This window comes from Lupinus angustifolius, chromosome LG09 (assembly GCF_001865875.1).
Source record: "Lupinus angustifolius cultivar Tanjil chromosome LG09, LupAngTanjil_v1.0, whole genome shotgun sequence".
NCBI classification, from domain to species: Eukaryota; Viridiplantae; Streptophyta; class Magnoliopsida; order Fabales; family Fabaceae; genus Lupinus; species Lupinus angustifolius.
The window spans coordinates 1497160-1522246 of record NC_032017.1 but is presented as its reverse complement, the minus strand read 5'-3'; the positions used below and the strand labels follow the sequence as shown (position 1 = coordinate 1522246).

General features: G+C 33.9%; 4 protein-coding genes and 1 long non-coding RNA gene across 6 annotated transcripts; 1 reads left to right on the top strand and 4 right to left on the bottom strand.

The window, feature by feature from the left end:
• On the bottom strand, window positions 283-2413 carry LOC109357065 (zinc finger RNA-binding protein-like). The gene is made up of 2 exons (XM_019600774.1): window positions 1907-2413; window positions 283-914 (listed from the first exon to the last, which is right to left on the bottom strand). The coding sequence occupies exons 1-2, from the start codon at window positions 2231-2233 to the stop codon at window positions 369-371; spliced, it is 873 nt and encodes a 290-aa protein (XP_019456319.1). The 5' UTR covers window positions 2234-2413; the 3' UTR covers window positions 283-368.
• LOC109357061 (UDP-glucose 6-dehydrogenase 1) lies at window positions 6074-8675 on the bottom strand. The gene is made up of 2 exons (XM_019600771.1): window positions 8607-8675; window positions 6074-7825 (listed from the first exon to the last, which is right to left on the bottom strand). Exon 2 carries the CDS (start codon window positions 7803-7805, stop codon window positions 6363-6365), a length of 1443 nt encoding a protein of 480 aa, XP_019456316.1. The 5' UTR covers window positions 7806-7825; window positions 8607-8675; the 3' UTR covers window positions 6074-6362.
• On the top strand, window positions 14573-18273 carry LOC109357189 (calponin homology domain-containing protein DDB_G0272472-like). Its single transcript, XM_019600969.1, has 8 exons — window positions 14573-15449; window positions 16110-16155; window positions 16242-16337; window positions 16698-16817; window positions 16898-16996; window positions 17477-17536; window positions 17630-17724; window positions 17945-18273. Exons 1-8 carry the CDS (start codon window positions 14602-14604, stop codon window positions 18072-18074), a joined length of 1494 nt encoding a protein of 497 aa, XP_019456514.1. The 5' UTR covers window positions 14573-14601; the 3' UTR covers window positions 18075-18273.
• On the bottom strand, window positions 16495-23157 carry LOC109357193. The gene is made up of 3 exons (XR_002108833.1): window positions 22706-23157; window positions 21987-22662; window positions 16495-16505 (listed from the first exon to the last, which is right to left on the bottom strand). It is a non-coding gene; the product is annotated as an uncharacterized LOC109357193 (long non-coding RNA).
• LOC109357192 (F-box protein At5g39250-like) lies at window positions 20864-24420 on the bottom strand. 2 transcript variants are annotated; one of them, XM_019600972.1, is made up of 2 exons: window positions 24339-24420; window positions 20864-21771 (listed from the first exon to the last, which is right to left on the bottom strand). In XM_019600972.1, the coding sequence occupies exon 2, from the start codon at window positions 21735-21737 to the stop codon at window positions 20970-20972; it is 768 nt and encodes a 255-aa protein (XP_019456517.1). In that variant the 5' UTR covers window positions 21738-21771; window positions 24339-24420; the 3' UTR covers window positions 20864-20969. The 2 variants fall into 2 exon arrangements, with proteins under 2 accessions (XP_019456517.1, XP_019456516.1); XM_019600971.1 differs by having other exon boundaries at window positions 24306-24405.

The following is a 25087-nucleotide window of genomic DNA, read 5'->3' as shown; positions in this document are numbered from 1 at the left end:
GGTATAAGATGAAACAAAATGAAAGCAACTTCTTATTCACTTCATTCCATAAAAAAAATACTCAAACCATGTTATGGTAACTTTATTCCCTTCCATTTCAACCATCACTGAATATCTATCTATCTATACATAGCAAAGAAGCCACCATAAATTACCATTCCTACCATATAATCTCAACACATTTTTACTCTGAACATTAGTGTATATAAACAACCCATGGTCACAAAAAAAATGTTATGTTCCAAAAGTAAAAAATGAACGGCCCAATGCACGAGACTCCCCCTTAATGCGGTTTGGGGAGGATAGATATACACAGCTTGGTCACTAAGCATCAACCTTACAGTTTCGTCTATCTATCTGACATTGGATTATGTATGTTCAGATACTTTCTTCATCATAGCAGCATGCTTTTGTCCTTTAAGATGATAATCATAAACTATGGCACTATTACACACCACATTACATACAGCACATATTCTAACAGCTTCAGCAGCTGCCCCACCTTCAAGAACCTTCCTTTTCTTTTTCTCCAAATCCTCTGGAGTTTCGACTGTTTTCCTCTTACTCTTACTCCCACTCGCAGATTTGCTCGTGTCGTTCTGTACTTGCGGCCCGATAAAAGGATTAGAGGAACCAGATGGATGACTCTGAAATGGTTTCAATGATTCTCTTAGTGTCTCCAAGTTTTTCTTGTGCTTCTTTCCCAATTTATGTTGGTGCAGTACTTCCACACTGGTGCATTCTATCTTGCAAACTTCACAATATGCAGGTTGTACAATGGTAGTTTTAACTTTTTTCGGGTATTTCTTCCATGTTTCATTTCCGCGAGGTTGAGTTGTGGGGTTGATCCACCATGCAGGGTTCAGATATGCAGCAGCCAATTGTTCTGAGACACTTAATGGCGTAGTGATGACCTGCATGGTTATATCAATTAGTTCCCATTCATGATAATACACAATGAAACTGAAAATGAGATGAATGCATATAGTTTCAATCTCATTTGCTCTTATTGTTGATTTTCACACATCCCTAAGTATTTTTCTTTCGACGTAGAATACAAAACTTACACCAATATGAACTTAAAACATAGTAATTAAATACTTTTAATTTAAAAAAAAACTTGATACAATCAACAAAGAGTTCGACCAGAGATTTTTTAAAACAAAAGGAGAGAAAACCCAAAAGAGTGTGAAGCAGTTGTGTTAGCTACCAGATTTCAAATACACACTGAATGTAGTGTCATTCAACTTATGCAATAAAAAACATTCCCTTTCCGAGTAGTGTCATTTACCAGACTCAACATATTAGTCCAAGTAGCAAGGAACTCAAATTCCCCTAAATGAGATCTATGGTTTGAGTATTATGAATAGAAAAAACAGATATACGAAATATTTTCCCCTTTGGATCATCTGAGAGTTGGGGTTTGGAGGAAAAGGAAGAGAAAGACTTATGAGCCATCTCAGAGGCGTATTTCATGTCCTTGAAGTCTTTCCTTTCCCTTCATTATACTTCAAAGCTCAATTCGTAAAGAGACCCAGGGTTCGTAAGTGAGATAGGTTTTGGAGTGAAATGAATGGAAAGGGAAAGCTTGAGAGCAATGAAATACACTTGCGACATGGCTCTAAAATCTTCCATTTTCCTTCATTTCCCTCCAAAACTCAACTCGCAAATGGACACTTAAGGGTTCGTTTGTGGATCATATTTTAGAGGGAAAGGGAACGAAATGGAGACTTCAGAGCTATTTTCAAGTCTTCCATTTTCGTTCATTCCTCTCCAAAAACTTTCTTGGTCCACAAATCCACTCATCTCAAACCAAAATATCCTATCATCTACCACAAGGTCCACAACACACAACTAAAAACAAAAAAGTAAAACATTAAATAGAAAACAAAAATAAGAAATGGGCACTTACAGCCTCACTAGCAGCCCAATTGTGAGCATTAGGGTCCAAATAGTACCCAGAAGACCCAACCAGAGAGTAATTGGGAATAGCTTCATGACCCAGATGGGTAATTGAATTCGTTGTTGTTAATGGTGTATAGGAATCCACCCCTGGAGGGTTCAGACCAGGTTCTGGAGCAGTTCCAACATGGGTTCCAAGAGAGGGTTCAGAAGAAGAAGGGTTAGGGTTTTGAGGGTAAGAAACGTAGTGAGGGTATGAAGGTGAAGAAAGTGTGTAATTAACAAGTGGGGTTTGGGTTTGGTGCAAATCAGGGAAAGTGGTGTAGTTCATGGTTATGAGGTTTTCAATTGCAGTGAGGAGAAGGATAGTGTGAAGAGAGAATGGAAGAACACGAAGGACGCATTATTTGGGGAAGGACATGAAAAAAGAAACTATTTTGTGTCAATATATTTGATGAGCATAATCAATTATGTCCATCAAATATATTGATTCTCAGCTTAGTACCGTCATATCTTGCTTCTTACCTTGAGCTGTGAATCGGTCGTAGTTATTTATATTGCTTCTGTTATCTATCAAAGTGAGAGAATGATTAATAACCTATGTCGACTCTTCACCTAATAAATATTCTTTAAAAATATTTAAATTATTTTGGGATTTAATAGCAATGTTATAACTCATTGCACTTTTATATTCGCTTTGAACCGAGAATCGGTCGTAGTCACTTGCACTACTTATGTTATCTATTGAAGTGAGAATAAAGTAAGCAGTAAATGTTGATTCTTCATCAATTAGTTCCACTTCGATTAAATTCAAACAATTTCTAACTTTTTTTAAATCTCAACCATTTTTCAAAACCAGAACTACTAGTCTTGATTTTCTTATTGTACCTAGGTTACGTAGGAGCGAGATTAATTATTGTCAGACACAAAAAATAAATATTTTCTTTAAACAATTTAATAAAATAAATAAAGGGTAAATTTAATCCACGCAATCAGTTAGGGTATTATTTACATGTGGATGGAGTATTAATACTTTTCCCGATCCGTAATCGACTCCTGAATCTATAACTATGATTGAAAAAACAGTTTTATCCTAAATTAAACTTAAATTAGTTTATCATATTTTAACCACAAAAGACATGGTGGCAACTCTAAAAGAGGTCATGTGGCCCAAAATCAGGTGCGCAACATGTATTAATTTATTATGGGCCCTTAAAAGAAAAAGAAGAATTCATCCATGATATTTCTGAAGTTGAAACCTTTGTCTCTATGACATTAAGAAAACCATATATAGTGAGTCTCACTCACCTTACCAACATGTATATGGAATAACAAGAGGAGGAAGCTTCAATGACGAAAACTATATCTCCGCCATTCAAAACATCATTAGGTACTATAAGTTTATAATCATTACGTGTTAAATAATTAAAAATTAATAATCAATAAGTTTAGGCTGCACATAATTCATGTATTTAACAAATGTATCATCCTAAGTACGAGGGATAAGGTGTTCATAATTCATGTATTTAACAAGAGCTCAGAAGAACCTCGAAATCACTTGTCGGAGTCGGATTCCGAAGCTTTATAGAAAATGCAACAATGGTGGGAGATAATTCGATCCTTTTTGCTTTAGCTTTTCGTGTTCGTATGGTTTAAAACTCTTTTAAATCATGTCTATTTCTAACAGAAATTTCTTATAGCAAAAATGCATGAGTTTGAAGAATATACATAATAAATTTTGATGAAGACAGCAGGTTACAAGATGATGTGGTGCGATATACAAAGGATAACATGAAACTCGAGACTACTCTCATTATATATTACTTTATATATTTTATATCTTTTAGGTCTAAGATGCAATGATGAGTAAAATCTAAATATGTTTCATGCATTTCATATTATTAATTTTAATTAGGACCATTGCCTATGATATTTGAGATGATGATTGAACACAAATTCTGAATTTAACCTCTGAAATTGATTAAGCAACAAATGTATTTTCCCATGAACTACTTTGAGCTACACTTAATTGATGGTCATGTTTCAATAACCAATTATCTGGTGCAGAAAAAACATGATTATAAAAGCTTATGCAATCTTTCAAGATTCAACAATTCTTACACAATCAATAGAAGAGAAATTCAGTTCATGATCTGTATCTTTTAAATAAAGAAGGAACTACATTGAATATTGGTAAAATTAGAAAGGTTCAATTATATTCATTTTTTTTCTTATCTTCTCAAGTTTTTAGATAGTCTATCGATGAGTGTGGAATTATGCTATATTTGTATTGCATTTAACTTGCATTTTAAGACATAATTAGGACTTTAGGATTGCTTTTAGCTTTTATTTCTCTTTATTCGGTTGAGCGGTTATTTTTTGCTATGTTGTGCAGTTTGGATGGGTTAAAGCCAAAAAGAGTAGAGATTGAGTGCAAGAAGATGGAATTCAGTATTGAGGTTATGCAAAGACCAATTGAATGGCCAAAAGAAGTCATAGATGTTATATTATATTCCTATTTTTTAGATTTGTTTTGTTGGGCTTAACCCAATATTTTGTAATTAGGATAAATAAGGGTTCTCCCTCAAGGATGAAAAACACTTTACATTTTACATGACAATTCTCTAATTTAGAATTTGGTATTCTCTTCTCCATCATTAGTAATTAATTCCCTTTGTTTCTAGGAATGTGGTTATGCTCTTTTACATTCAATAAATATTTATTCTTACTTCTATTTCAACCAAGAGATGAACCCAACTATCTTATCATTTAGTTATTCAAAGTAGAATCATAATTCACAAGAGTAGTATTAGGATTCTCGACGGCTTCTGAAATTTATCTTGGGTTGCTATGAAGCGATTAAATAGAAAGATTCAAGTAAAAGATTTGATTGATAATCGTACCACGAGAGTAAGTGTGACTACAATTGAGTATATGTGTCAAAGCTCGAGAGATGATGACATGTATAAGAAAGCAATTCACCCTCACAACTTAAAGTTCATAAAAAGGAGCAAAATAAGAATTTGAGAGTATAAAGGCGGTAACCCTTATCCCGGGAACTATTCCTAAATTTTCTGTCTTATCTATTAAGAGGTTTAAAATTGAATATTGTGATTGAAGTAATGAAGTTGTCACACACCAATTCAATTCACTCCCTAATGTGCATTAATCACCATGATGTGCATTAATCACCATGATGTGCAATAATCACCAATTCCCCCTTGTATACCAACAATGTCATTAGTTATAGGGACAAAGTTTCATCTTACAAGTGGGAGCCTACGCTTACATTTCCAAGTTACTCATAATATATGGTTTTCAAAGTTACCAATAATATATTGTTAGAAGTAAACAAGAGTTTTCCATAGTTGAAATTGCTTCAAAATTGCAGTAGTGTATTTGTTGTGAGATTGGACTGGACGATCCGATCTTAGATCGGACTTGAAAACAATCCTAATTTACAATTTTAATTAAATGATAGGTTGGACCACTTTGAACCAGCAAAATTATGTCCTACTATGTTAAACTGGAATAACCCAAAAAAATAACTAAATGATTCACTTAAAATTTAAAAAAATGGAAAACTCATCTGAAGTTTTGTTTTACTCTACTTTAAAAGAGATGTTACTTCAATATAATTATATATAATCATTAATATTTTATTACCCGATCAGATTAGAAAGTTTAAACTTGTTAAACCTAATATGAGGCTTAGGTCTCACAATGTTGATTTTTGCTCTTACTTTTCACACATTGAGGTAATGCAACAATGTGATTTATAAGAAAAATATGATATAGTTGCCAACCTCCTCTATTACACGCTAATTGAAGTCACCACCCTCATACTTCCTTAGAAGCTAAGGTAGGCCCAAATATTTCTGATATTTTCTAAAGTTTAAAACCAATCTGATAATAACAGCAATTTATCAAACAAACAAAAAAACGTTTCTCTATAACATTCATACCAACCATAATGAATAGGACTCCAAAGCAAGGTGAAAGAATGCATCCTCTCATTGCATAATAAAGTAAACAACTTAATTTTTCCGAGTTATTACACAATATTACTAATATATATCTATATATATTTAATAATATTGATACTTACATGTTTTTAAACATGTGTCAAAACCAACCAATCCTATATGAATGCATGAATAATATGGGTAACTTACTAGTTAATCAAACAAATACAGTGTTTCCCTATATCAAAATGTGAACGTAGGAGTAACTTACCAGTTAATCAAACAAAAACATGTTTCCCTATAATGAATAGGATTACAAAGCAAGGTGAAATATAGAACCTCCTACTTTACCCACAATTTATACCCATATATGTCACAACTACTACGGGAAATTAAAGGAGGATACGAAAAACTCATGCAAAAAATAATAAAGAATCAAAATGACAGCCTCAACACTTGAGGACATTGTATTGTTGTGTGATCAAATGATCTAGTTTATGCCACAGCTGGCATGTCTTTGAGCCATGGATCTAGTGGCTTACCAATTGAGTACACAATGAAACCAACCTCGCGCAACTTATTGGCGTCCACGATGTTCCTGCCATCAAAAACAAATGCTGGTTTTTGCATGTTGTCATATATCTTCTGATAATCAAGAGTTTTGAACTCATCCCATTCGGTCAGAATGCAAAGACCATGTGCATCTTTTGTTGCTTCATAGGCATCCCAAACCACACTTACTTTCTTCACAGTTGTAGGACTTGTGGGCTGCAAGTGGATCGGGTGATCCCAGTCAAATTTGTTCATTGATAGATCCCTCTGGATTTGGTCCTCGGTTACCTGTGGATCGTATATGCTCAGGTTGGCTTTATCACCGAGTAGCCCCTGGCATACATCAATGGCTGGGGTCTCCCTTGTGTCTCCGGTATCTTTCTTGAAGGCAAATCCCAGAATGGCAATCTTTTTGTTTGAAACAGTGTTGAACATTGATGCCACTACGCGGTTCACGAATCGACTCTTCTGATAATCATTAATCTTGATAACTTGTTTCCAGTACTCTGCTACGTCTGGGAGGCCATTGCACTCACAGATGTAAACGAGGTTTAAGATATCCTTTTGGAAGCAGGATCCACCAAAGCCAACACTAGCATTGAGGAACTTGGGTCCAATCCTTGTGTCTGTACCAACAGCATATGCCACCTGTTGAACATTTGCCCCGGTAGCCTCGCAAAGTGCTGACATGGCATTAACAGAAGAGATCCTTTGGGCCAAGAAGGCATTAGCAGCAAGCTTCGACAGCTCTGCCGACCAAAGATTTGTGGTTAATATTCTTTCCTCAGGGACCCATTGAGCATAAACATCTTTCAATGCTTGAATAGCTATCTGGCCTTCTGGGGTCTCCCTGCCTCCGATGAGAACACGATCTGGTTTAAAAAGATCTTGGATCGCTGTTCCCTCAGCAAGGAATTCTGGGTTTGATAAGATCTGGAATTTGATTCCCTTGCTATTGTGGGTCAGAATTTTCTCTATAGCCTCAGCAGTTTTGACAGGGACGGTTGATTTCTCGACCACGATTTTGTCAGATTTCGAGACATCAGCAATCATTCGCGCTGCACTCTCCCAATATGTCAAATCTGCTGCCTTTCCGGCTCCAAGACCCTGAGTTTTAGTTGGGGTGTTGACAGAGACAAACACAATGTCAGCCTCAAAGACATGCTTTTCAACTTCAGTGCTGAAGAAGAGGTTCTTCCCACGACATTGCTTTACTATAGCATCAAGGCCAGGCTCGTAAATCGGAAGCTGGTCACTGTTCCAGGCTGCGATACGGGATTTAGAGATATCAACAACAACCACTTCAATAGATGGACACTTAACTGCAATGACTGCCATTGTAGGACCTCCCACATATCCAGCACCTATGCAGCAAATCTTCACCATTTTTTTCTTTTCAAAGAAACCTATCCGAAACCAGGATTCAGAATTTTGAATGGTTCAGTAAGAATACAAACACACAACCGAAGTCAACTTTAATGTCTTCTTACAAACACAGCATAATAATACAGGCATGATTACAGTTTGCAACTATTATCATCTTGGAAAACAAGAAGACATGTAACATTGCTGCTTATGTTGATGAGTATAAGACTTCAAAGAATTAATATAATTTTAAATCAAAACTATAAAAACGAAATCAGATCAAGCAAGGGTAAAAGGATCTATAGTATAAATACAGAACATAGATCCTCTGTCCCAAAAAGACTCAGTCCCCATCCAATAGAGTAACACCAAATAATATAAAAATATAAGTTTATGTTTTTATTTGTATCTTCTCAATAAAATGAGACATTTTGATTGGCTTGGAACACAAATGGGACAAAAAATCTTCATCCATAAATACAAAGTATGAGAGTAACATGGATAAAGATAGGAATAGAAGAATCAAGATCTAACACATGCATGCAAAAGTTGATAATAAGTTGATCTGCACACAAAAAACAAGTCCAAAATCCAAGACAACATCGAATCGAGAACTAAATTGAACAAAGGAACAACATATGAAACTGAAAATTGCAACAGATCTAATAAGTTTCATACAAATTAACACAACAAACCTATTAACACAAACACAGATGACAAAAAACAACACAAACTGGATAAAGTGTTAAAACCAAAGCAAGAATGTGTGGTTCAAACAAGATACAGAACAAAAATAGAAAATTTGAATGTGAAATTTTGTACCTTGAGAGAAAAAGGATAAATATCTTTGACTAATAGAGAGAGAGAGAAGAAAGGTGTTGTGTTGACAAAGATTATATATACCCAATGAAAATCCACATTCCCAATGTGATATTTACCAAAAGGAATAATTGAGTCGGTGTAATGAGGTACATAAAAAATTCATCCATCTAAGTTTAAACAATTTAACTATTAAATTATCATATCATTGATTAGATTTCATAAGATCTTATAAATAATTAATAATTAATAATTAATCTATATCTATATCTATACTTCTATATTTATATTTCTATATTTATTATATATAAAGTCAAAACATATTATAACTACCTACTGACATAATTTTTATTTACCTATTTTGTCCTTATAATTAATAATTACTACAATATTTTTTAATACAATAAAAAATATAAAATGGGGTAGAGGAAGTTAGATCCACTAAATATATCAAATTACCAATGCATTTTTTTAATAATATCATAATTCATTTTTATATTTTTATCAAAAAATTATAATATCATGTACACAAAAATTATATTTTCTGATAATAAATGATTAAAATGTAGAATAGATTTTTTAACTACTTGTAAAATAAATAGATTCATCCCTTCATTTTTTTTTTGGTAACTCTTTTCTGTCTGTCCAGCTGACACAGACGAGTTTACAGCTTTCTAAACGTGTTCTGCCTGAATCTCTTACGTCTCTTACGGTGTGTGAACTGAAGCATCATTATTCCTTGAAATTTCCCACCGTCACTATTCCATGTCATGGTTGAGGGTGATTTTAGCATGCATCTAAAAACAATATCATCAGATTATTTTTATAGTTAATGGTGGATAGGTAACCTTATTTTTATAGCATTATCAAATTGAGTATTTTAGGCTTGTATGAAAAAAATAGAATTTTAGTTAGTTTTAATGGTGGCTCAAATATATAAGTTAATTTTAAGTTGTTTCTTAATTTGAAAAATAATGTTCCCGAGTTAAATTGTTCGCTTATTAACACACATACATCATTCTAATCTATTTCAAGAGTATCCGATACTCTCATCTATCCGGTCCAAGACTTATATTCCTGAACCATTATATATCCTCGAAAGTCTCGTTCCCAATTTCTATCTGTTCATGATCATTTCAACACATTTTTACAAGGATTGATCTCATGATCAACATGTCATTTTAAATCAAACATCATTGATTTCATCATCATCTCTTTTTATCAAAATCAACACATGCATATATTTTAAACACTAAAATAGCCACATGAACAGCAATATTTCATGGTTTCCAAAATACGATTTCTAAATTCACAAAAACTCATTTTGTGTTCTTGCGTATAAAAAGAGATAGGAAGGTTTTTAGAAAATTTTGACAGTTGAAAACGTTCATAAAATGCTTATAGACATCATAGTCAAATATCGTAAACAATGAACGGCTAGATTTTCTAAAAGATGAAGAACAAGTATGGAGGTTGACTTTGGTGTTCTTGAGAAAATTCAAATGAAGAAGAAGAGAAAAGTGATGTCAAGGGTTTCTCCAAGTTAGGTGAGCTCTTTTAAAGGCAATGATTCAGTTTTTAGAGAAGAAAGCCAAAGGTTTCAAGAGTAAATGACTCTTTTAAGAGGAATTGAATGAGGTTTAAGGAGGCAAGCCAAGAGTTTTCAAAGAATAACGACGTAACGGTTAAATGAAGGGTTTAAGGAATTTAGTGTAAAGATGAGTATTTTTGCTTGTTTGCCCAACAAGTTTCGCTCGTGAAAGTGAAGTGACTTCTTCAGAGAAACATTCGCGCTTAAATCATGCCCGAGTATTATCGGCTAATGCACGGCTGAATATTAAAAATCTTCCGGTTATGGTTAGAATTTCGGAATACTGAATTCAGAGTGAAAAATATTTAGAAATGCGTTTTGGACAAACTTAATGTCTGTCTTGACTCGGAATAATATCTCGAAGCCAATGACTCAATCGGAATTCGAGTTTGAACTGCGGAACTCAAAACCATGTTATCAGGCCGAATACGGGCGAATTTGGGCCCGACTGCAGTCCAAAAACTTTTCATCATAGAACATTATGAAAATTTACCATAAACTAGGAATTCACAAAAAAAAGACTAAAACTAAACTACGGCTTAGCCTAAATCATTACCGATTAATTTCTAAAATTAATGTTTTGTTAAAATAAATACTTAATAAAATACATCGAATTTTCATGGTGTTACAAAATTGATATTTAAGTAATTATCTAAGGATTTTGTACTCAAGGAATTGATTCAAATGATTCGAAGAAAATGTGCATCAAAATCTATAAATTCACAAGTTATATGGAACTGAATCTAAGGATTGCAAATGGAAAGAAAGATGAATTTTGATCCCAACACATTTAATTTCATAGTTTAATTTTTACAGTTTAACAATTATTTTCAAAACCCAAATGATCATAAACACCAAATCTTATAAATACATACTCAATCTACTTTCTAAAGAATTGATACAAATCCACTATACTATCCGAGGACGATATCCTGGTATTTACCGGTTATTACTTGAACGATATGATTCACTTGTCGTACGAAAATATTTAACAAGTTTTTGGCGCCGCTGTTAGGGAGCAATGAGTGATTTATATTAGTTCTATATCAAGTTTATTGACTATTGTAAATATTTATTTTTAATTCTTAGTATAATTAACCCTTGTGCTAACCTTTGTTGTAGTATGCTTATTTATGCTTTTGCAAGGTAAGGCTATCGAAGAATAACTATAGTAAAATCCAGAAATCGAAAAATCATCCAAAAGCAACAATAAGAAAGCATAAGAGAAGAGGAAGCAAGGGACTCATGAAGCATAGGGTAGCTCTAAACAATCAATAAATTCAGAGCATCAGTTAGAGAAAATGGAGAATGCCAATGCTACTACAAGGAATAATGAGCAGCCTAATCCTCCAAGGAGGAAGTTGGGTGATTATGCAATGTATCAAGGTCCGAGACACTACTCAAGCATTGTTATTCCACACAAAGAGAGAATCGTGGAAATTAAGCCAACATTCCTGAATCTGGTTAGTGCACACCAATTCTCTAGAAGGATTATGAAGATCCTTATGCACATCTATATAACTTCTATGAATTGGTGGCAACAATGGGTTACACTGATGCTGAAAGGGAAGCTACATTCATGATGTTATTCCCATTCTCTCTATTGGGGGAAGCTAGGGAGTGGCTAAAATCTCATCCAACTCAGAGCTTGACTAGTTGGAATGACTTGGAGTCAAAGTTTTTGACTAGGTTTTCCCACCAGCTCATTATGCGCATGCCAAATTTGAAATATCCACTTTCAGGCAAGGTGTGGATGAAGCATTTTATGAAGCCTGAGAGTGTTTTCAGATGCTACTAAGAAAGTGCCCTAATCATGGTTTTGAGGATGTGGATCAGCTTAATATATTCTGCAATGGGTTGAAGCTTGAGATCAAAATGATACTAGATGCAGCAGTTGGTGGAACAATGATGGTTGTGGATGTTGAACAAGATACAATAATCATAACTGCCCTATCTTCAACAGGCAAATACAACACAATCAGAAGACAGTATGGAAAGGGGAATGCTTGATCTGAATACATATGATGTTATTCTAGCACAAAATTTGACTCAGCAGATATAAGCACTTACCAAGCAAATGTCAAAGTTGCCACAACAAATCCATGTTGTACAATCTACTCCGAGTCCACCAGTGCTGAGATATGATTTTTGTGGAGGTGATCATGCAACTGGTCACTGTTTTGTGCCTAGCAACAACCCAGAGGAAGAGGTTCAATATGCAAATAATCAACCTCGTCGGGGAAACTTCCCCAACAACTCTTCATATAACAATCAGTTATCGCAAGGTTGGAGGGGAAATCAGAACCAAAATTATGGTTGGAGATAAGAAGCAGGACCATCCACTAGGCAACCACCATTTCGACCATCATACCAACAGGGTCCACACCCACCATTGCATGAGAAACAAACAAAATTGGAAGACACTTTGGAGAAATTCATGCAAGTCTCCATTACAAATCAGAAGAATACTGATGCTTCTATCAGAAATTTGGAGACACAAGTGTAGCAATTAGCAAAGTAGATGGCAGAACAACATTATGATCGTCAACAATTTTCTGCCAATACCCAAACCAACCCTAAGGAACATTGTAAATCTATCACTACTAGAAGTGAAAGGTAATTGGTAGGGTTATTGGTGAAAATTTGGCGGTTGAGGAGGAAGTCATTGAGGAAACAGAGGCTGAGAAAAGAGATAATGTAATTAGAGAGGCACAAAATGGTAAACATGTACAAGAAGATGATAGAATTGCAAACAAAGAGGAAACAATGAGGGAGAATAATGACAAGAAGAAGAGTGATTTGCCTCAATTGAAGGATATTCCTTATCATAAGAAACCTTCTAAAAAAGATAAGGAAAAACAATACACCAGGTTCATGGATTTATTCAAGAGCCTACAGATCAACATTCCCTTTATGGAAGCTATGGAACAAATGCCAACATATGCAAAGTTGATGAAGGATTTGGAAGCTGGATGTAGTACGATTATTCAGAAGTCTTTACCCAAGAAGACTAAAGATCCAAGAAGCTTTACAATATCAATCACAATATGGCTACCCGTGCCAATTATTTTTCTACAATCTGACTACCAGTGTCAGTTTTCGAAATATCCACAATATGGCTACCCGTGCCAATTCTTTTCCCTCAATATTGACTACTAGTGTCAGTTCTCGAAATGCCAACAATATGGCTGCACGTGCCAATTTTTTCCCCAATACTGACTATCAGTGTCAGTTCTCGAAATTCCCAAAATTTGGGTGCTTGTGTCAATTCTTAGTACCACATAAAGAAATGGGGAGAAGTTTGTCGGAAATGCATCAGTGGAAAATATGAGGGAGAAAAAAAATTGAATGAAAGCGCATTCAACCTGGGGCAAGTAAGTATGAAGGGATGACACTTCTATTTATAATATGAGATTTTTTCCAAGTTCCTCATCTCTCCCATGTGAGACTTGAGAGTTGTTTTTTTTTAACTTTTCTATATAGGATTTTAGAGTTTTTTAGATTTTGCACCCAAAAGTTCTCACTAATAGCTTTTAACGAACAAAGTTCTAACAATGTTTATCACGCGCATACGCATTTGCGAGTACTTGTGTAGGTAGAGTGTATCAATGAGTACCCTATAAGTTTTCAATTTTAATCATATATTTATATATTTTGTAATATTCAATATATAAACATATTTATTACATGACTAATAAGATATATATGATAAATTTATGATTAAGTTCAATCACTAGATTTTTGTATGAAATAATAATACAAATAATAATAAAGTATATAGTATATAATATCAAAAATAACAATTTATAAATATATGAGTACATTTGTCAGTATTTTTGTTATCTATATTCTGGCTACAACACGGTCGTGCCATGGAGTTGGCATTGTCATGCCGGTATAAAATTGCAACAACTTACATTGTACAGTGTTGTGTTCGGCTTTCTCTTGAGTTTATTATGATCTTCAGAATTAGGAGAACATATACTAATATTTGGATTCACATATGAATGGAAAATTAGAAGTAAGTGTGTATTTTTGTAACATATAACCTTCAAGCAAAAATAGAATTAATAATAAATATTTAATCTTTTTAATTAATATAATATATTTTCATTTGTGCGAGATATAATTTGAGATATTTAGTTTGGAACGGATTTAACTCTCTATTTTTTTTTTTACTAAATGACTTTCCCTTCATGTGGTTTATCAGAATAAAACGGTCCAAAAATGTAAAAAACAATTTCAAATGCATAAATTATTGGCTAAAATCAGCCACAAAAAGTAGCCGTTACAAAATCCTCAACGTTCCTATTTCTTAATCTTCTTCTTTCTTTTTACCAATTCAATCCCAATTCTCTTCATTCATTCTACAAACACCACATTCAGTTATTTTTTCTTCCAATTTCCATGGCCACCAAGAACACAGTAACAACCTTAACACCAAAAAAGGATCGATCAAAGATTCAAGAATCATCAAAATCAGTAGAAAATTTCAACCCCAATGTTTCTCATCAAAGCCCAGTTCATAAAACCTTATCAAAATCTTCTTTTTCTTCTTCTTCTTCTTCTGTTTCTCCGATTTCAAAGAAGTCTTCTTCACCTTCTACAATTTCCAAATCTCAGAAGAAACCATCAGCATCGAAAAACCCAAACTACCCTCGCAACAAGATCCGTGAGAGGAAGTTCTTGGTGGTGGCAAAGAAGAACAACCAAAAGAAGATTCCAGAAGATGAAGATTCTGCTGTTGTTGCTGCAGAAGGGTCAACGGTGTCGTTTTGTAAGTGCAAAGAGAAGAAGAACAAGTGTTTATGTGTTGCTTATGAGAATCTAAGGAAATCCCAAGAAGAGTTTTTCAAGAATTGTGGTAACAATGAAGATAATGAGACTAAGATTGAGGTTGAAGATGAAAAGATTGAAATGGGTACAATTAACAACACTAAGAAAAGGGATAGGTTGATGGAAGATTCAAAAGAGGGTGTTTTTGAAAGTGGGTGTGGGAAAGTGATGAATTTGGTGAAGGCTTTTGAAAATATGCAAATGTCTTTTCCAAAGGAGAAGGAGGAAAAGGAAATTGAAGAGAGTAATAGTGATAAGAAGGTGGTGATGAAATGGCCATTGCAACAAGGGTTGGAGTTTTGTAAAGAAAATGAGTCTTGTTCTTCTTTTTTACCATCAGATTGTGTTATGACTTCTGAAAACCTTGGATTGGATCAAGTGGCTTCACTTTCTTCTTCATGGGATAGCAGCCGCAGAAGGTAAACCCTTTCAACTTGTTTCAAATTGTAGACCGTATCATAATTGGATGTGGCAGTTGTGGACTGCTGCAACCGCATCAATTTCGGTGTAACACTGGATCACAATGATGTGCCTGTATCGGATCGGAGCACAACCGCACTTGGGACCGTATTTAATTCGATGTTTTTAATGAGAATTTTTTGTACCGCCCATCCACATTGTAATAGTTGCAATGACAACCCGCAACTATTAACGCAATCGCCACCACAATTATACTTCAATTTACTACATGTTTGATTTGATAAGTTTAGCTATAGAGTTTGTTTGATTTAATGAATGAAACCATTGGCTCTTAAGTTTGTTTGGTTTAGTTTAGTGCTTAATTTTTATAAAAAAAGTAGTTTTTGGTAGGGCCCCAGTTTAGGCATTTGACTATACTGTGCAAGATTACCCTCTCACCTATTGAGGGAGGAGATAGAAACCACAAGTCATTCTAGTTACGGACAACTCGTAATGTGATACTGCCACAATATTGTGGTTGATTCGACCGCTATATAACCGCATCACACCATAATTGTAATGTGACACTGAATGCAAAATAAGTTAATCTAACTGCAAGTCATTTAAATAGTTTCATTCCAGTGTTGTGTTGATCTTTACTATATTTTTTCATGCTGCAGTTCGTCGCGCAGGATTTCTACTGGTAGTGGAAGAAGCAGAAGAAATGTAAAATTTTAGTTACTTCTTTATATGTATGAAATAGTTGATGATTCACCAATGAGGATCTTGAACTTTAATTGAACCTTTTTCAGAGCTTAGAATCATCATCAAGCACTATTGGGGGAAGGAGATGGAAGAAGAAGCAGATGAGAATTACAAGCCAAAAACCATTCAAACTTCGAACTGAGGTAAATGCTGAAGATTAATTGATCACCATAATGTTTTGAAGTTTTTGTTATTTAATTTTTATTTTGATTCACTTCGGGTTGCACCTCTTTTAAAAAAGAGGCCGAGTCTCAGTGCAACGTAAAGGTTCGCATTTGATTAGCTAGTTGTAGCAGTAGCTTACCAAATAGCTAGGATTATCAGCCACAAACTAGGACTAAGACACGGCCCAGACTCCTAAGGAAGGCGGCAGTGGAGAATTTTCCATAAACTGTGTACATTTATTTACCCTCCCATACCAACTATGTAGGAGTCTCCTACATTATGCTGTTCTTTTTTCATTACTTCCGGGTTGTGACGTTTGTTATGAACTCCTAATGTAGCAAAGGGGTAAGTTGAAAGAGGAAGAATTTGTAAAGAAGATACAAGAGAAGATGACAGAAGAAGAGAGGCAAAGGATACCAATAGCACAAGGTCTTCCATTGACAACAGATGAACCAGAGGTAAGGTTCATTTTCTTTGTTTGAATTCTATTCAGTGACATATTTTGGTTAATTAGCATTGTTTTGTGCCAATGTTTCAGTGCCTGCTAAAACCTCCAGTTAAAGAAATTACAATACCTATAGACCTTACACTTCATAGTGATGTGCGCGCTATGGATCGTGCTGAGTTCGACCATCAGGTTCCTCTTTTTTCTTCTTCTTTTTCTCCTCATAACTTTTTATATTGAACACGATATGCTTACACGATACATAAGCTAAATGAGAGAAACATGTATCTATACTACTGAAATCATAGAATTGTCAAATTTAATAGTCAATTGCATTTTCCACAAGTTATATCTTGAATTGTCATTGTTTTTCTTGGTTCCAAATCATACAATGCATCTCCAAGAGACAACTCGGTTCCATAGTTGCATTCTCCCCCTCCCTATTGGTGGACCTGAGTACACTACTTATATTAGGTTCTATTTGCGAGTTGTATTTTGGCGGGGGAATAGACAAGGGAAGGCTTCAGAGCTATCTCTACAAATGTATTTCATGACTCTGACCGTCTTTTCCTTCCCTCCAAAACTCAACTCGTAAATGAATGCTTAAGGTCGTTGGATGGTTTTAACTGCTGAGACTTGTCAACCTCATATCCATTGCTTTTAATCATGCAGGTGGCTGAAAAATTGAGCTTAATAGAGCAATACAAATTAGAAAGGGAGAGACAAAGAAAGGTACATTTCTCACTATTCCAAGATTCCAGCACTGATTTTGCCAAGGCTTTTCATTTAAATTCTGATTTTTTCTATGCTACTTCACTCAAATAGTTGGCAGAAGAGGAAGAAGTAAAAAGGTTGAGGAAGGAACTCATTCCAAAAGCACAACCCATGCCATTTTTTGATAGACCATTTATACCAAGGAGGTAAGGATTGATCTTCCTTTGTGTTTATGAGTTGAATCTTAGAGGGGAAGGGAAATGGGATACTTGGAAGCTATGAAATAAAATATACTTGTGAGATGGCTCTGAAGCCTTCCCTTACCCTTTGTTCCCTTCCAAAATTCAAGTCGTAAACGAACCCTCAGTGATCTAAGAAAAAGTAATGATTCTGTTTTTTTAATCTTTGGAATGTTTTTGCATGCAGGTCAGTGAAGAATCCAACTATACCTCAAGAGCCCAAGTTTCGCATACCCCAGAATAAGAAGATCAAGTCTACCTTATCATCATGGAATGATATGATGAGTTCTTACTCTTCTTGCAATCTTGACAATTAACATTCCAAATATTATTTGTTAACATGAAGTGAATAAAGCTTTTCATAGTTATATGGTATACAGTACCGTCGGATCGATACTGGTTTCGGTGTACTGTATTCGATTATATGTAAGCGGATTCCGGTACCCGGGTATATAAACTAAACGAGGAACCATGTGACTATGATGGTTTTCATTCCTCCATTGATTGTCAATGAACCATCTTTCTTACTCTCTCTACATACATTATATTGGCAACCAATTTTGTTCTATATAGTGCGTTGTACAATGTTTAAAAGATTCATATCTTTAAAGGTTCCAAGTTTGATATTGTAAAGATGCATGGTCCCATGGGTGGAGGCAAATGGATTTGCTTGCTTTTAATACTCATTAGCCTAAAGTTTGTTAAATCAACATCATGAAGTACCAATAAGTGATAAAATCAAAATCAGTTTTCTAAAGATATGTTATATCTTAAGTAATTTATTAGCCTAAAAATGCTCATTACAATAAGGAAGATATTTGAGTAATTTGCTAAGGGCTACCATTTCTTATTCATAGAGGCTTAGTTCATAAGGGTCCTGTTAATGAGACTTAAGGATGTATTGAACACTAGGGTTGGTAATGAACCAAATTTGTCCAAATTCAACTCGTTATTTAACTTGATAAACTTGGTTCATGAATCAAATGAACCGAATTTGAGCTGAAAATTGAACTCGTTAAATAAACGAGCTGAATTTAAGTTGGATACAGTTTGGCTTGGTTCATGAGTTGGTTCGATATAATGTATATATAAACTATTTTTTTATGTTTATTGTTATTATATATATAAATAAGGTTCTTTTGTAATATTTTTTAAAATGAATTAATTATTTGAGTTGTGTAAATGAACCAATTCGAACTTAACTGAAGAGTTTGCGAACTTTAATCGAGCTGAACTTGAGCTAAAAAAATAACTCGTATTGAGTTCGAGTCGAGTTTCGAGTGGAGCAATACCTTATCGAGCTAAACTCTGATTCGACTCGGTTCAGCTCATTTCTAGCCATATAAACAACCACCTTATAAGGTTAGAAGTTTTTTTATTTAGAATAACATAAAAAATAGGTGGTAATTCGATTAAGGTTACTAAGCAACCAAAACAAAGTTAACAATAACAAGGAATCTAGAAAAGGAAAAACAAAAACCACTAACAAGATAAATTTAAAATAGCAAGGCAAAGATTAGAAAAGTATATGTGAGTAATTATTTTATTATATGCAAATGCTCTATGGAATAGAATGTCCTCAAGCGACAATCCTAGAGTCTCCTTTAGATTCTTGAGATGATTCTCTTACAATAAGCATCAACAACTGTGTTAAGACCTCTTATTTGTGGAAATTGATCATCTTCTATGCATGTTGAAGTGTGTGATTACTTTGCTATTTCAATTACAATATTCAATTTCAGGCATCTTATTCCATTAAATAATGAAATGACAAAAATATTTAGTTTCTATAACTCCAAATGATCAATTAATATAAAATTAAGCTAATGTCAACTCAATCGATTAACTAATCAATTATAATATAAACCAAAAAACTCAAATTGATTTAAGATTGACTAATTAATTTTAAGATCCATCAATTCAATTGTATAAATAGATTCTAAATAATTCATACACAATTCAATTTATTAATGAATGTAAGTGTAGAATAGAGAAAGAAAATATGACACTGAAGATTTTATATTATTTAACGCCCATAATGTTACTACATCGAGTCTCTCGGTTAATTTGAGAATTTTCACTACTTGGAGTTATCGTTTGATACAAATCAAACGATGGTCTCTAAGAAGAAGTTTACTAAAGATATCAACTAATCACTTTGAGGTCTCAACAAAATCTATATTGCAATCTCCTTTATGCACATGATCACTTAGAAAATGATCTTATCTCCATATGTTTAGTCCATGAATGTAATATGGGGTTCTTAGTAAGGTTAATTGCACTTGTATTGTCACACTTGATTTAAACTTTATTAAGTTTAAGACCGCAGTTGAGTAATTGTTGTTTCATCCAAGGAATTTGAGCACTACAACTACCGATGGCTATATATACTTTATTTCAACCTTTGACAAAACAACACAAGATTGCTTTTTTTCTATGCCAAGAAACTAAAGAGTTTCATAGCAAGTGATAAGTACTGCTGGTACTTTTTCCAACAAATTTGCATTGAGTAAAGAATAATGGTCGGTTGGGTTGTTTTCATCAAAAACAACATATTTTAACCAATTTCTACCAGTTTTGTTATGACTGATATGCATAACGTACCTTATCGATAAAGGTCTAGTTTACCGATTTTCCAATTGAACCAAGTTCACAGCGTAAGTTTTTCATTACACTTCTTTAATTACCTCCTAATTATAATTGATTACTTTATGTAATTTGACGCTCAAGTAACGCATTATAATATGGGTGAAAATGTTGGAACAATACGGGATGCAAGTAGTATTGGTTGTTCATGAATAAATAAATTCCTAGTTCTATAATTTTTTTTATGTGACTACTCACAAATATAAAACCATTGGTTCATACTGTATCACTCATGATAGGTGGTATCATCTCTCTATTACTAGTGCAAATATTTATACCCGGTCAAAAAATCATTTGTATTACTTATACTTAAGAGTAAAAAATGATCAAATATAAATAGCGAAAAAACACAATAATAGTATAGAAAACTCTTCCAGTATTAATACATACATTTTTTCTCAATTTTTATGATGACAATAAATGTATAAGATAATTACATAAATCCAACATGAGATATTAGCATCAATTAAACAAATACTTCATAACATGAAAATGACAATAACGCAGGTAGTTAATATAAAATTACAGTGTGCAATTATCTCTGTTATAATGTTGGACATAAACATTCACTTCCAATCAAGCATATCCAATAACCACAATACTTCTTCCTTAGAATTTGCCACATCACAAAAATCCATTTGAATCCCAAACACACGCATAACATCTTCATTTCCATCTTCCATGAACAACAAAGAGATCCATGCCCGAATGCCGGACAGAAAAGGGTAGATCGGGGATATGTCCAGGTAATCAAATGCTAACGCTCTATACGATGAACGATCGATATAATCAAACATAGACTTATTGATGACGCGAGCAACTTTATTCGAATCCTTACGAACTACCATCACAGAAACACTTGCATCCTGGTTTTGTCCTAAAGGGATACTAAAAGTAGGTTCGACAGGTAAAGTCATCTTGTACTCAGAACCCTCCAAGTGAAATTTGAGCATGTCACATATCCCAGAAGGTGGAATTTTAAACCCGGGTTGCAGGACAGAACCAGGCACCACATCAGAGAAGACTAATATATTTTCGGCCCAAATGTCAATGAAAAACTCCAAATCGTCAAAGGAAATTCGTGGAGGTAGAAGAGTTCGGTGATGCTGGCGTTTATAAAACGTTTTGTACAGATTGTAGTAAGTTTCGGTAGGAGGATTAGGTCGCTTGCAAATTGAAGGCCATCTCTTCGCGCAGAGACATTTCCAAAAGTAATCATCTTTAGCTATGTCTCTCCATTGCTTACAGACAGCCATAACAGAAGCAAGATCAACACCATCCAGTAAAGGGAAAACAGACTTCAGAACTTCTTCAGAGGCCGTAGATAGCTCCATTGGAATTAGATATGGAATAAATTGATGATCATCACTGCAATGAAGAATCCAAAAATGTAAACATTTCAAGAATTCCGGAGAGAATGTAATAGAAAATTAGTGAAAATGTCATCAAAACCTGTCAACACTGAAAACATAAAACATTTAACCATGTAAACATAATTCCTACATCAAACAAAAGTAGCAATGATTCCATGATTAGCAGTATACTGACATTGCATCACAAAATCATGCATAGATATTTTGTACTTCTCCTACAACAAATGAATTGTCTCATTTGAAAAATTCAGAAACTTATTGAAAAGAAGGTGGGGAAATGCTAATATGGACAGCCTGTCCTCTGGAGTCTGGAACCGTGAGATGTAAAAAAAAGGGCGGCACAGTGCACGAGGCTACCACTTAGTGGGGTCTGGGAAGGGTAGATGTACGCAGTAGAGAGGCTATTTCTAGTGAGATGTAATCAATACAATTCTCTTCCAAGGCAATTAGGGTTGAATGTGAATAATCAACACGACCCATCCTATCGAAATGCAGCAATGTAAAGCAAATCTGTCAATCTACACAGCTTCTCCCCTTTTCTTTCAAAATCCATAAGGCATGTTTGCAAATTGGTAAATAAAATAGGAATTGTTTTAGTTAACATTAGTTTCTCAAATCTGTAAAAAAAAGCATAAAAAGGAAATCATTTGTCTAAAAGATGGTCTTTAAGCAATTTGGTAAATCTTAGTGAAGTAGCTTTGAAATTCCAAATCAAACATAATAACTGACATGAAGAAGGGTGAATAAGGGGGAAAATGAATTCAAAGAAAAGAACTTTTAGTTAAAATGAAAACTGATTCAGAAAAAGAACCAACTTCGCATAGGATTGATGTTGAACTAGTCCTTGACTTTAAAGGCACAAAGACAAAAAAAATGATTGTTTCAACTGATTTATTATGAAACATGTAGGAATTGGAAACAATCTTCACTGTGCCTAACAGTAACAAGGGCCTAATCCCTACCTATCGGCTATCATCACAAACAAACCTATGGTTGAAGGACAGAAACTCATTTCACCAAACATAATGAGAAATTTTTCAATAGATACTAAAGGACTCAAACACCATGCTTTCCTATCACTACAACAGATTAGATGCTATCTGCATAAAAATGTTGTTTATGCTATTGCAAATCCACACTCCTCAAACTTCATGTTAATGCTACGGAAAATTACACTAACCTCCCTTGAAGTATAGCTTAATTATGCTCAGTAACATCCGGTTTCAAAAGCTTCACTCACCTCTCCGTAGGGGATTTCAGCACAATTTCAATCACCTACCTTAAAGGGTAGGTAAGTATAATGATAACTAAATCTTCGAAAGGTGGGTGTAACTTTTGAAACAAGAGGAGTGCAGAGTGTAATTAAGCGCAAGGGAGTTCAATAGAGATTCCCGTAATAAAATGACAAGGAACAAATTAAAATTAGGAGCTACAGCCTATAAAAGATATACAACTGTCAAACTACTTTAGTCTCTTGTAGCTTCCATCTACACTTCCAAAATTAACATACTGAACCAATATCCCTAAACCAAAAATTAAGACACCTTTTCTTATTAGAGAAGAATATATTGAGGGATAAGAGAACAGTACAAAGGCAAGAATATAAGAAATCTTCGAGAATATAGAGAAAACTAAAATTCAAATTAGAAAACAAAACTAAGAACGAAAAACATGCAGCAAAGGATGCCAATATCTCCACTTATCTGACAAAGATATCCCACTACAATGACTGTGAACAGAACACCACAAAGAAGTTAGAAAACTATTCTATCTCAAATGACAAAAAATTAAGACTCTCATTGTGAAAGTACAATTTACAAGGGTTATCTTGGTTGTATGTGTGAAAGTGGGAATGTGAAAATACCGATACAGAATGAAAATATAATACACAACAAAGTGTTTGGTTTGCTTTCTGATTTCATCTTTAGTTAACTTCTTCACATGTGATTATAAAAATGCCACACTGTCTTGTTTGCAGTTGTGTTCAGTATTTTAAATTGCACTCTGCAACTGCAATTGTGGCTGCAATATTGCAGTTTCAGAGTATCTGCAACCGCATCACGACCACAATTGCTGCCACATCAATCGCATTTTTCAGCAATTGTGGTAAACACAATGTAAACGCAGCCGTAATTTAAAACACATGATATTATTTTCATCATTTTCTTCACAAAATCATGAAGAAGAAATATAAAGGAATCAAGGTGAAATTTTCATAATCATAAGTGCAAATAAAACTGATGAAAACAAACCAAATATCATCTCATACACATTAGAATGAAAACCAATCAATATGCAAAAATAACACAACCCCTTAAAATATAAATATTATAAAAAACACAATTTTATATTTGTTTCAATTTTACATGATTCATAGATCATCATATCCAAAGATTCAACCATCAAACGATAACAAAAAATGGTAAGCAAATAAAATCAACCAACGTGATAAAATAATTTAATGTGAAAGAGAAGGATAGAAATCGAAATCTGGGGTGCCCATAATAAAGAGAAGGAGAGAGATGAAACCATTGATTAGGAAGATGGTGAAGATAGTAAAACCTTAGATCTGGATCATTGCTTTGGTTCAGTAGCGATGAGGGAATATATTAGACCGAGAAAAAGAAATTCAATGAAATAAAATAATAATAATAATAATAATTTAACCAAAGAACATCATGTATATTAATTATATTTTAAGGGATTTATTTAACATTTTACCCTTAAAGAAAGATTGATGATTTTTAAGGTAAAATGTATTCTTGATCCCTCAATTTTTTTTTTTAATTGTGCAATTTCGGTTTACATATTTTTTAGATTCCTTTTTCATTCTTGACGTAAATGTACAAAATAGCCATTTTATTAACTTTTTACCAAAATTCTAATGGCTTTTTTTATGTGGAAGAAATTGTCAAGAACAATTTTGATCTCACATCTTATTCATTTGTGATAAATTTGACTCCTTATTTTCATCTATACTTTTTATCCTTTAAATTATATGACAATACAAGTATGGTCCACTTTTCAATATACATAATAAAAATCTAATAGGCTATGTAATAGCCAATGTTATTAGGGCACTACACAGTCCAACCGGTCCGACCGTCAACCGTTTACGTGCACGATCCCACACGACAGTTAAAACTAGAAACCTCTTCCAACCGTGGAAAAACTGATTCAACCGAGTTTAATCGACTAAAATTGGAATAACCCAACTGATTAAACAAGTCGGCTAACAACCAGTGGTGGATCTTGATGTAAAATTTAGAGAGGGCAATAATATTTAATTATAAATTATAATTAAAATTAAT